Raw genomic sequence first — 13,477 nt, 5'->3', positions numbered from 1 at the left:
TCAAGCTGCTTTGGAAAAATCTTTATACAATTATTTAATGCATTATAATTTAAACGCTATTGAATAATAGTTATACTATAGCTACTGTCCATCAATATTAGGGATACCCCGATCACGTTTTTTGCCACCGATACCGATCACCGATCGTCGTGAGCCATATCGGCCGATACCGATCGTTTTTGATTAAAAAAAAAAGTAGAAATTATTTTATATACATTTTTTTTAATAAAATATATATATTATATAATTAGACTTGTACTTGTATTATCTGCGAGACATCGCCACCACTCAACAAGTCATAATGCTCGCTATCTGCAAACAGCTCCACTGTCTGTGTGTACTCGAGTAGCCTCCAGCTACGGCCAGGATTCTCCGGAGCTGCAGCTGGACCCTATACTCGAGTAGCCTCCAGCTATGGCCAGGATTCTCCGGAGCTGCAGCTGGACCCTATTGATCACATTCAACAACATGCCCTCAGCTCGAATACGCATCGAATCAGTGTCATAATACATTGATATCAAAAGCTATCTGTAGCTACTGCTAGCCGGCTATATAACGTTAAGACAACGCCTCAGTGAACTATTTAGTTCAATGGGACATTTCGTTTTGAACAGTGAACTAACGTGAGCTAACGTGAGCTAACGGAGGTATCAACATGCACTACTAGACTTGCTGGAGCATTTGTTGATATCAGGAGCTATCAGTAGCTAGCCGGCTACATACCGTTAGACAATGCCTACTAAAAGTGAATAGTTGACTGGGTAATTTTGTTTAAACAGTAACGATAGCTAGGTAGCTAATGTTAGCTGACGGTCGAATGCACTATAGACTCGAGCAGAGGAGTCCTCTGTGTTTACAAACTTTACACGGGTGCGGGCGGGGCAAGGGAAGAGGAGGAGGAGCGGTAGTTTGGCAGGTCCTGTGTGTCTGAGACAGACAGCGAGTGAGATGTCTGCTTGATCGGTTTCCGCGATCGGCGAATATGACTCATATCGGAATTCACCGATCGCATATTTATACTGATTATCGGCCGATAACGATCGGTGGCCGATCGATCGGGGCATCCCTAATCAATATCTTCCTTTTGAATGAAATAGGTTCAGGAGATGTAGAGAGGGAGAGGGAGAGAGAGACACACACACACACACACACAGAGAGAGAGAAAGAGATTCTCAGCCCCTCCTTCCCTCACTGTGCCTTTGAGCGTTCCCACTTCCCAGTGATTAGCGTTAGCAGTAGTTAGCGTTAGCAGGTTAGCTTAGTTGGAGTTCTCAGTTAGCAGATAACATTACAGTAGTTAATGTTTTTAGCGCGGCGTGGGTATACAGGACTGGTGAGGATGCAAAGCATGTTAGACAATTGGAACCGCTGCTCGCAGAGTTTTCATTGCACATAGAAGCAGACTCGAGATGAGTTGTTACAGAGCTGGTCCACGCTGCTCCGTGACTATTATGAAATTACAATTGCACGTTGACACGCCCACTACGCAAAACGATTACTCGCACACTGTGCTCTTAAATGATTTTTCCAGTTCGCACAAATCTATTTTTTTTGTGGCAAATGCGAGTGGAATGCTTGCACTGTATAGCCTTGATAGAATACTCTAATATGCTCATATGCCTCCCAATTTCTTTACACGCCAGAGTGGCTTAGTAGCCTCTGTAATTTACCAGCCAAGGAGGAAATCTACACGCCATTGGCGTTTGGCGGGTGGTTATTTTGTTCCCTGCACTCAGGGCATTTTGTGGTAGAACACATCATAGCCTACTACAATAACCTAGGGGTCCGCAAAGACGATTTCAAACTAGAACCTAACAAGGCCACTGGCCATGACAATATCTCCTCCAAATTCCTTAGACTCAGCAGCCGCCATCAACCCAGTCATCACACACATAATAAACCTCTCCATAAAACAGGGACACATACCCAAAGACTTCAAAATTGCAAGAGTAACCCCCCTGCACAAAAAGGGCAGCCAATTAGACCCAGGCAACTACCGCCCTGTTTCTATTCTTACCTCCATCTCGAAAGTCATGGACAAAATAGTATACGAACAGGTCGAAAAGTACCTTGCGAAAAAAAATCGAATCTTCTAATTCCAATCTGGCTTCAGAACAGCCCACTCCACTGACACATGCCTTCTCTATTTGAACGACCACATCAAACAAGAGGTGGACGCGGGCAAATACTGCGGCATGGTCATGCTGGACGTACAAAAGGCCTTTGACACTGTCAATCACTCCATTGATATGATATGATATGATACATTTATTTATATTGCGCCCCTCAACCAATAGTTACATCGGCCCGGGGCGCATCCCGGGAGAGAAAAATAAAACAAACTAAAAAGACAGGAACAAAACGAAAAACAGAAAAATACAGGCAGTCCAACCAATCAGATAGAGAACAGACAGACATAGTACACCACACATACAACAATACAAAAAAAGAAAAAGAAAAACTAGCTCATGGATTGTTTATGGCGAATAGGTGGGTTTTGAGCATGGCCTTAAAGGTCCGTAGGGTGCTTGCAGATTTCAGGTTGAGTGGAAGCTTGTTCCAGAGTGTCGGAGCTGCGACTGCGAAAGCCCGGTTTCCCTTTGTCACCAGTCTTGTGTGGGGGATTTTTAGGCAAATTTGGTTGTTTGAACGGAGGGATCTGGAGCTGGTTGATTAGACCAGGAGTTCTTTTATGTAGGCTGGGGCGAGACCGTTTATCATCTGATGGACAAGCTAAAAGCAATTGGTTTTGATAGTCTATCAGTGAGCTGGATGCAATCCTACCTGGAGGGGAGAGAACAGATGGTGGAGGTAAACGGTACTCTATCCCCCCCCCCTCCCAGTGAGCTGTGGTGTTCCACAAGGAAGCATCCTAGGACCGCTACTGTTCCTAATTTATGCAAATGACATGTCATCAGCTTGTGACTGCAACTTGTTCCTGTTCGCGGACGACTCAGCCCTGCTGGTCTCTGACAAGAACAAGTTACAGGTTGAAAAAAACCCTCAGCTCGGAACTAGGCAAAATCTGCACCTGGCTCGCTGACAACAAACTATCATTACACCTGGGTAAAACAGAGTCCATTCTCTTCGGTTCAAATAACAAACTCAGCAAGGCCGACGGCTTCTCAGTTACAGTGGGTGACAATATTGTCACAAGGAAAGATGAAATTACAAACCTAGGTTCCATCCTAAAGGGAAATCTTTCCTGTGACAAAATGGCATCCAGTGTAATAAGAAAAAAGTCAACCAACGAACTAGATTCTTGTACCGGATCTCCTCTCTGGTAAACAAGAATACCCTGAAGACTCTGGCAGGAGCACTCATTCAAGGGTACTACGACTATGCTTGCACCTCATGGTACCAAAGCACCTCAAAGGCACTAAAAACAAAATTACAAACATCACAAAACAAACTGGTCAGACTACTGCTTGACCTTACTCCTAGAACCCACCTCACCCCTGCCCACTTTGACAACCTAGGATGGCTTAGAGTAGACGACAGTGTAGTACAGCAACTTGCAATGGGCCTGGTCTATACACTACACGACTAAGGTACCCATGTACATGTCAAAATACTTCCCAAAGGTCAGTGAATACCATGACCACAACACCAGAGGGAGCTCCACAAATCATGTTAAACCCAGATTCGGCTCAAACAAGGGACTAAACACGTTTCGCAATTATGCCACATCAATGTGGAACGCCCTACCCACAGCTGTAAAGGAATGTGAATCACTACCCACTTTTAAAACCACTCTCAAGGAGCACCTATGGGAGACTGCAATTCGAAACTGGCCCCTGTAAATGTCCTAACCCAACCCCCTCCAATGTACAGTAAATGTCCTAACCCAGTAATACACAAGACACTCTTCTCGGAACTAAGTAAGGTTTCGTCGATAATCCAATGTACAGTTACCCCCACCCCGCCTACCCATCCCCCCCCCCCCCCCCCACCCACCCAACCACCTCCAATGTACAGCCCCCCCCCCCCACCTCCTCCAATGTACAGTTTCTTCGTCAAATGTATATACTCTCTTTTTTTTTTACTCTTTTTGTATCACAAACAGTACTGTATTTGTAAATCTGGTATGTCATAAATGTATAGATGTAGCAATACTGTCTATCTGTATGTCATATATGTTATGATGAATTGAAAATGGGGGACCCTGATGTAAACAAGACGAAAGTCTTTCTCTGGTCTGCATCCCCTTAACAATTGTGTGTATTGAGCTGTACTGTATTGTACCCATTCTGCAATCTGTTAATACAATTTTCAATCAATCAATCAATTATAGTCATCATATTGGAATGACTGTATGCATCAAAGGGTTAAATCAAGCATTTTTAAGTGCTTTAGAGCAGTGGTTCTCAACTGGTGGGTCGCAACCCAAAAGTGGGTCGCAGGGCCATTTTGAGTGGGTCGCGGATGTGTGTGTAAAAAAAAAAACGTTTATTTTTTAATGCTGCGCTTTTATTTTGAAGGACATAAGTTTCCCATGACGCAGCGCACGTGCAGTAGCCGTTTTCTGCCAGCATTGTCATAATATACTGTTACACATTTCATAGTTTAATTTAGATTCTTGAATCATGATGAGCATCACCAGTTTAAACTAGTTTAAAAAGCCAATATTCCTGTAATTCAAGATAAATCTGCCTTCTGTAGTTCTCTGTAGCTCACTTGGTAAAGCATGGCACTAACAAGGCTGAGGTTGTGGGTTCAATCCCATGGGACTACATATACTGAATCTATGCACTCATGTACTGTACGTTGCTATGGATAAAAGCGTCTGCTAAGAAGCATATATATATAATTTTTTCATTGTGTTTTTAGCCCTAGTTGCACTTTTGTTGCACTTTTTTTTGGCTTATTTCATGTTTTTAAGAATGCATGAAGGATTGTGTATTACTGCACACATTTTTTGTGAAATAAATCAAAGTGGTTAAAAAATTTGGGTCGTGACTAAATGCCTAAGGAAAAATGTGGGTCCTGAGGCTAGACCAGTTGAGAACCACTGCTTTAGAGGAAATGTCAAAATATCGCAATATCGTGTATCGTGAATAGGCAAAAAAGATTGCGATATCCTTTAGAGGCCATATCGCCCAGCCCTACTTTGATACAGATACAGATAGGAAAGGTAATGGAATATATTATTAGATGACAGAACATGGAAAATTCTTTATACAATTATTTAATTCATTATAATTTAAACGCTATTGAATAATAGTTAATTAACACATTGACCGCCGGGCATTGCGCCCATCTTATACCACTCTCTGCCACCATTAAAAGCCTATGGAGATGTTTACCTTCTTTGCAGGGCTATAACTTTTTTAAATTGTATTGCTATATCGACATTACTATGGCCCATTCAACATCGATTATCTATCGTTCAGGATGTGGGAACGTTATATTCTAGAAGGTATTAACACAACAATGTATGAATGAAAAAGTATAAGTATGTTTTTAATCTTTTCTGCTGTAATTCCAAAAACGCTAGTTATAGGCCCCGACGCATATGATAATTATGGATTGGCGTTTCTTTCCCATGCACGCTATATTAAAAAATCTAAATGTATATGATCGGTACACATTATGCTTCATCATGCGTGGAGGAAAGGGGGGGGGGAGTCGTTTATAATTCCTTGATCATCAGTAACGGCTTTATTTAGTATGGGTGGATATATTGATCAGATGGTTTGCAAACAAGGAAATGCACAATAGCGTTGAAAATAACGTTACTGTTCTCTTACCGTGGGCCGATGAGACTGGCGGTAAAAGATCCCAATTATTCGACGCCGATCACCTACATCCATTTCCGGTTTGTATGGCGCAATAAACGCCAAAATCATATTGATTATTGTGTTATGGCAGCGATCCAAATGTACTATAGTGTTTGTCAGGAGTCCCGTAGCGAGATGTGACTGCCGGAGGAATTTCCTCTACGCACCGATGACAACATCCGGTTTTGGCGAGAGTGTAACTCGCCCGACCATCCACCAGGCGGCGGTATTGAGCCGTTGCAGTCCGATTTAGGGTCCCGCTGCAGCACCGGGGGTGGGTGGATCAATTATGAATGCCATGGCTAAAAAATTAAATATTGATCTCAAAAACGCTGTACAGCGCTGTACAGCGGGCAATAACGCTGGAAAGCGATTTTGGCGACCAATGTGTTAATACAATTATTCTGTTACAGCTACTGAGCTATATACCATAGCTACTGTCCATCAATATCTTCCTTTTGAATGAAATAGGTTCAGGAGAGAGATGTAGAGAGAGGGAGACGGAGAGAGAGCGACACACCAACACACACACACAGATAGACAGAGAGAGACAGAGATTCTCAGCCCCCCCCCTTCCCTCACTATGCCTCTGAGCGTTCCCAGTGATGGCTTACAGTAGTTAGCGTTAGCAGGTTAGCTTAGTTGGAGTTAGCAGATAACATTACAGTAGTTACATTTTTTAGCGTGACGTGGGAATGGCGAGGATGCAAAGCATGTTAGACCATTGGAACCGTTGCTCGCAGAGTTTTCATTGCACATAGAAGCAGCGTGACTCGAGATGAGTACAGAGCTGGTCCGCGCTGCTCCGTGTCTATTATGAGATGACAATTGCGCGTTGACACGCCCACTACGCACAATTATTACTCGCACACTGTGCTCCTAAATTATTTTTCCGGTTCGCACAAATCTATTTTTAGGGGGAAATGAGAGTGAAATGCTTGCACTGTAGAGTAAATCATTCTGAGATCGCTAGAGTGCAATACCGGCCGCATCCTGCTAGGTGGCAGTATCGCCCACCCTTTGAAACCTTTTTTCACACCGGGTGTTACATTTAATTCCCTCCGGGTGCAGTATTTTGGGTCAGACAAGTCTAGCGGTTCACCCGATCACATTGAAACGCGTCCAATGCCCATCGATGCATGTGTTGGTATATGTTGGGGACACGATGGACACCAATACTGGAAATCGCGTTCAGACAATTGGAATTTTATTTTTGGGATACCACCTAGTAAAGGTAAGGACTATATGACATCAATCCTACTTTGATTCAACCATGATTTCACATTGATCGCAACAATCATATGTAATGTACTCCAAAACGTATGCCGTTGGTGACGATCAAAGCATAAAAAAAAACGACCCCCCCCCCTTTCATGCATTCATGATGAAACATAATACCTATTATATACCTTTGAATTGGAAATAATTGCGTGTCCAGGCGAGCAACGCCAACGCTTTTAGCAAAATTCACGTATTGCTCCATAGCGCCGTTTTCAGGAATTAGCCAGGATCACTTTGAAACTATACAATATTCACCACGGTATAACACGCAAACATATACAGGGCTCTACAGTGCGACCATATTGCTCGCATATGCCCCTAGAAATATGTGTGTGCGAACCGAAAAAAATCAATTACTCGCACAGTGTGCGAGTGAAGATTACAGCCTCAGTCGTGCTTTTTTTCCTCCGCTGATAAATCGTTAAAATACTACAAGTCCCACATTGCACTCAAGCCAACGGTCCAATCACAGTAGAGTGACGTGACTGGTTTCAAGGGAAATAAAGGAAATGACCAATCGGAAGCTCTCATTCGCTTTTTTACTTCCTGAAAGTCCACCATTGCGATATGCGAGTTTTCAGAGACAGTAACATTAAATTAATGTAACTTATTCTAGTCTTACCAATAGCAATAGATTTTAGAACACCTAGATTTATCGATAGCAATAGTAATATAACGTTAATGCAACAAAACGAATGCCTTGCTTTGTTAATCATAACGTTGATGCAGTAGCGTATGTCGTTGTGTTGGCTGTAACGGACATGACAATAACATAACACTGTGTACACATTAAAATTGCAATAATCGATTCTAACATTTTCAAATCGATGCAGTTAAATTTTCCCCTTAGGATCGATGCATTGCGATGCATTGTTACACCCCTACACCAAAGTCACTGGCCCACTGTGTATGTGTGTGTATGCTAACTTGGCTAGCGTTATCAACAGCAGAGGTGGGTGAAAGCGGTGTGACGTAATTGGCAGAATCGACTGTCAATCAATGGTCTACCTGACACGCAAACTCATAAACAATGTTTCTGTACTGGAGGTATTTCAATAGGCAACCCTGAAAGGATTATTTTTCTAGAAGAGCAACACTAGCCAAAACATAGGCATTGTATGCATAAAAGAGGCAAAAGCTAAAGTTAAGTGACTGTTACTATTGTAGCAGTAGTTTGATTTGATAGTTTATTTGATAGGGACAGCACATGTTAATGAACATCAAGTACAAAATACAAAATGTAAACATGCAGGGTTGTAGCAAGAGCTAATTTACACCAGGAGACAACAAAACTCTTTCAATAAATAAATAGCCTGCTTAGGGTAAAGCATTGTGACAATCATGAGAAGACACTGCATCTCAATATGTGGAGTGAAACTGTGGAACAGTCTAAGGCCCCGTTTAGACGGAAACGCTAGCAGGTGAATCCGCAAAAATATTTTTACGGATGTGCCTTTCGTTTATACGGAAACTGCGTTTTTACGGGGTGAAACCGCAAAAAAGTGAGACTACCTTCCAGGGTGGAATTCCTAGAAACGCAAAAGCTTTGCGCTTTCGTCTAAACTGTCAAACCGTATAAATCTGTTAAAACGATGACGAAAGGTTTGTCACGGCTCTGGTCGCGCGTACTGCTTACGTCACAGGTAGCAGGTATGCGCCAGTAGCCGAGACGTAAACAAAGCAAGTATGTCTGACTTATATCAACGGAGATCACCTGAAGGCTACATTGGCAGTACTTTTAACCCTTTCACTGCCACACGACAGAAGGTTACCCCTTTACTATCACACAACCGGCTGTCGTGTGGCAGTGAAAGGGTTAAATACACAAGAATCTGTCCCGCGGCGTGCCGTGAGTGGACCCACCGTCTGTGAGTGACTCTGCTTTGGTGCAATCACATTCCCCATCCACAGTCTGCGAATCAGAGGCAGAGTAGGGCGGGTCTTCACAGCACGTCATGTGACATGCGCCAATCGTGTGACAGCGGGTCTCCGTCGTTACAGCGTCGTCTGCACGGAGAATTCCACTCCAAAACGCTCGTCTAAACGTAAAATTAAAAGTGAAACCGCAAGATGACTTTTGCGGTTTCTGTTCACAAAACGCTCGTCTAAACGGGGCCTAAATGTGGTGCTAAAGCAATGTCCAAACATGAGACAATTCAAACTGATGTATAAGGAAATGATGTTCACGAGGTACAGGGATGAGGAAGGGACTTGATATTCACGGGGTGTTTACATTTTTTTCATGTTTTACATATATATATATATTTTCTTTTTATGTTTTAAATTAGTACACTCATTTGAGTAGTGGAAAAGGGGTAGGATTAAATAAGTGTATACTTCTTCCTACTCCTTTTCGAACATGTAAATTGAGTTATGTTTTGCTTTTGTTTAGTTATTATTTTGTTTGAGTTATGTTTTGATTTTGTTTAGTTATTTATTTTGTTTGTATTCATTTACATGTTCGAAATAAAGATTTCAAAAAAATAAAAATAAAAAATCAATGATAAAAACAACAATAAAAACAAGAAACAAGTTACATAAACTAAATCAGATAAAAAATGATCACAGTTCTGGTTTGCCTTAAGATGCAGTTTAAGATGGGTCTTGAACATGGAGTATGTGGGGCACTCTCTAATCACAACTGGTAGGCTATTCCAGTAGTTACCACCTTTAACAGAGAACAGTTTTAGCAAAGGTAGTATACCGAAAAGGCACCTTACAGTCCCCTCTACTGATGGCCCTGGTGGTAATGCCAGTGTCTCCTTTTTGTTTAATGTCACTGCCTTTTTTATTAGGCCTAGTTGTTGGCTACAACTTTGCCACAGTAGGCATTAATCACTTAATAGTTCAAATGTCTGTGTCCCATTCCCGTTTGCACACGCAGATACACACACATGCACACAGTGGGCCAGTGACTTTGGTGGTATGTGCTATTGCACAATGTGTGTCCCGTTCCCGTTTGCACATGCACGCACAGTACAAATAATTATACATTTATTTAAAAAAATAAATAAATAAACTCTGTTACTGGAAATATTTTCACTGTGCTCCTAAATATTTTTGTGTGCTCCTAAATTTCTTTGTGTGCTCCTAAATGTTTTCATTTAGGAGCACATGTGCTCCTTGGGAAAAAGGTTAGCGTAGAGCCCTGATATACATGAAAACATTTATTCTTTTTCACATGTTGAACGATGGATAGTTGATGTCAAATGAGCCATAGTATTGTCTCCATAGCTATAATATAGAATATAGATATAGCCCTGCAAACACCGCCAGGCATCCCTATCTCTTAGAGCGGTGGCGCAGTAGGAACAAAGATGGCTAGATATACTTAATATAGTAGATAATAGTTAATATAGTAGATAACAGAGTTAATATAGTAGATAATAGTTAATATAGTAGATAACAGAGTTAATATAGTAGATAAGTTAATATAGTAGATAATAGTTAATATAGTAGATAATAGTTAATATAGTAGAGAACAGAGTTAATATAGTCGAAAATAGAGTTAATATAGTAGATAACAGAGTTAACTCATTCACGGCCACTAGCTTTAGCCATCTGCACTGTTTGGCGCCAGCGTTAATGACCATTTTAGCGATGTTTGCAGACCCATCGTGTGTTCTGTATTACAGCTATGGAGACAATAGTATGGCTCATTTTACTGGCTCATTTTACAGACATTGTTCATAGCTCATTTCTACACACTGTAGTTTGTTACACGCTACACGCTAAACATCGCCCCATTTCGGGAATAATCCAGTATTTTTCCATAGATCGCGAGATATGACACATTATATGCAATAAGCCCAAATCGTTCTGGTTGATCCCCTGAAGCCCCAAATACTCCCAAATCAAAGGTATATACCATGTACATACGTGTCTTCACAAAATCATCAAGGGGGGGGGGGGGGGGTCGTTTTAACTCAAAACTGTGATCGTGTTTGTCGAGCATGTTTTACGTCAGGTAAAACACAAAACTGTGATCATTACATGTTTCAGGTTCGGTAAAATAGACATAGAATACACCTTACCTTAGCCAAAAGGTATTCCAAAAAAATAATTCCAAGTGATCGCATCGCCATCGCGATTACCAGTTTATATGTCTATACTTGTTTATATGGGAAATACGCTTCAGGCAACAAAATTTCGAGGCGATCGCTGTGTCTCTCTGTTCAGGCAGGAGGAGGAGCCCTTGCAAAAAAAAGAAGAAAAGGAAAACGTGTATCCACACCAAGCCATTCCAGTTCAAAGGTAGGCAATACTGCCACCTGGTGATATTCGATCGTCATTGCAATTCCAATGTAGGTAGATGAATCATAGACACTTGGATGGCTCCGGCTGACCGTATAGAACGGGGATCAAAGGAAAAGATCAAAGGATCAAACCCAGAGTATACTCTGGTTTTTGGCGCTCAACGCATGGCGAGATAACCACTATACTCAGGTATGGCTGTGAAAGAGTTAATATAGTAGATAACAGAGTTAATATAGTAGAAAATAGTAGGGATGTCCCGATCCGGTCACATGATTCTCAGAAGATCGGGGTCGGAAAAAAATTGGGATTAAGGCCGACGTTACGCGTGGAGGAAAGAACAGAGCTGCGTTCAACACGACCAATCTAATACGCCACCTGAGAAACAGCCACAAACAACAACAAAGGAATGGGGGAGGCGGCTGGTGCTTTGCCAAACAGCTGTATTGATTGCAATGCCTCGCTTGAATGAAGTTAACGTTCGCCTGGATAACGTCAACATTCGCTTTGTGAGGATTATCGTCTGCGTTTCAGACCAAAATGGAGCAAATCATTACGTAAGTCAAACACTGAATGTATACTAATGTGCAAACAGATTGAAACTTTGAATATTTCTCGTATGATGCACATTCTCATGGGCTCAGGGTGAATGTAATGTGAGCCACCGCACTCGAGGGGCTATTGAGGGGCTTGTCTCGCTTCGCCAGTTCCTGACAAAAATGAAAGATCGGATCGGGAAAGATCGGTATCGGCAGATACTCAAAATCCCATGATCGGGATCGGATCGGGAGCAAAAAAATAAAAAAAAATTGATCGGAAAATAGAGTTAATAAAGTAGATATAAGAGATACGTGTTACCTTGACTTCACTGGTCTTCTTGATGGGAGAGATGTTCCAGGCTGGAATGACCTGGGAGACACAACCAGAGCATTACCCTACCACTCACCAGTTATTAAAAGTAAAACCACAACCAGATCATTAGTCTACGACTCACATCAGTTATAATATTAACACCACAACCAGACCATTGCCCTACGACTCACATCAGTTATAATATTAACACCAAAACCAGACCATTACCCTACGACTCACATCAGTTATAATATTAACACCACAACCAGACCATTGCCCCACGACTCATATCAGTTATAATATTAACACCAATACCAGACCATTCCCCTACGACTCACATCAGTTATAATATTAACAGTACACCACAAGACCATTAGTCTACAACTCACACCAGTTATAATATTAACACCACAACCAGACCATTAGTCTACGACTCTATATTTTATTTTGTTTTATGTTTTGACATTGCTTTAACTCCACAATCAGACTGTTCGATAATTTTACTCCACATATTGAAATACAAAGACTTTTCATGGTCGTTCGAAAACTCTATATTTTCAAAAAAAAAAATCCCCTTAAATTGTAACCCCCATTTTGACTAAGAATGGTGTTCTGCTGCTCAGAGAGGGTGTTCTGCTGATCCTTCACAGCAGTAACCTCTTCTGTCAGAGCGTCGCCCTTTTAAGTTTGCTATAGTCCACCTTGGGAGCCATTTAGCCCACAGTCCCCACTCCTTAGTTAACGCGGCCAGCTGTCAACGGTAGCTTATCCAGCTGTCAACAGTAGCTTATCGAGCTGTCAACAGTAGCTTATCCAGCTGTCAACGGTAGCTTATCCAGCTGTCAACATTAGCTTATGCAGCTGTCAACAGTAGCTTATCCAGCTGTCAACATTAGTTTATGCAGCTGTCAACGGTAGCTTATCCAGCTGTCAACAGTAGCTTATCCAGCTGTCAACATTAGCTTATCCAGCTGTCAACATTAGCTTGTGCAGCTGTCAACAGTAGCTTATCCAGCTGTCAACATTAGTTTATGCAGCTGTCAACGGTAGCTTATCCAGCTGTCAACAGTAGCTTATCCAGCTGTCAACATTAGCTTATCCAGCTGTCAACATTAGCTTATGCAGCTGTCAACGGTAGCTTATCCAGCTGTCAACAGTAGCTTATGCAGCTGTCAACATTAGCTTATGCAGCTGTCAACAGTAGCTTATCCAGCTGTCAACATTAGTTTATGCAGCTGTCAACATTAGCTTATGCAGTTGTCAACATTAGCTTATGCAGCTGTCAACAGTAGCTTATCCAGCTGTCAACA

At 41.8% G+C, this 13,477-nt stretch overlaps 1 protein-coding gene across 1 annotated transcript in view; it reads right to left on the bottom strand.

The window, feature by feature from the left end:
• The window catches only part of gon4la (gon-4 like a), a 208,609-nt gene that overhangs the window by 180,059 nt on the left and 15,073 nt on the right, over window positions 1–13,477 (bottom strand). The window contains exon 5 of the mRNA XM_084311994.1: window positions 12,174–12,224. Coding sequence (XP_084168120.1) covers window positions 12,174–12,224 — 51 coding nt within the window. The remainder of the gene's footprint in view (window positions 1–12,173; window positions 12,225–13,477) is intronic.

This window comes from Notolepis coatsorum, assembly GCF_963971535.1.
Source record: "Notolepis coatsorum genome assembly, chromosome: 4".
In the NCBI taxonomy this organism is placed as follows: Eukaryota; Metazoa; Chordata; class Actinopteri; order Aulopiformes; family Paralepididae; genus Notolepis; species Notolepis coatsorum.
The sequence above is the reverse complement of the archived record's forward strand: the minus strand, read 5'-3'. Positions and strand labels throughout refer to the sequence as shown.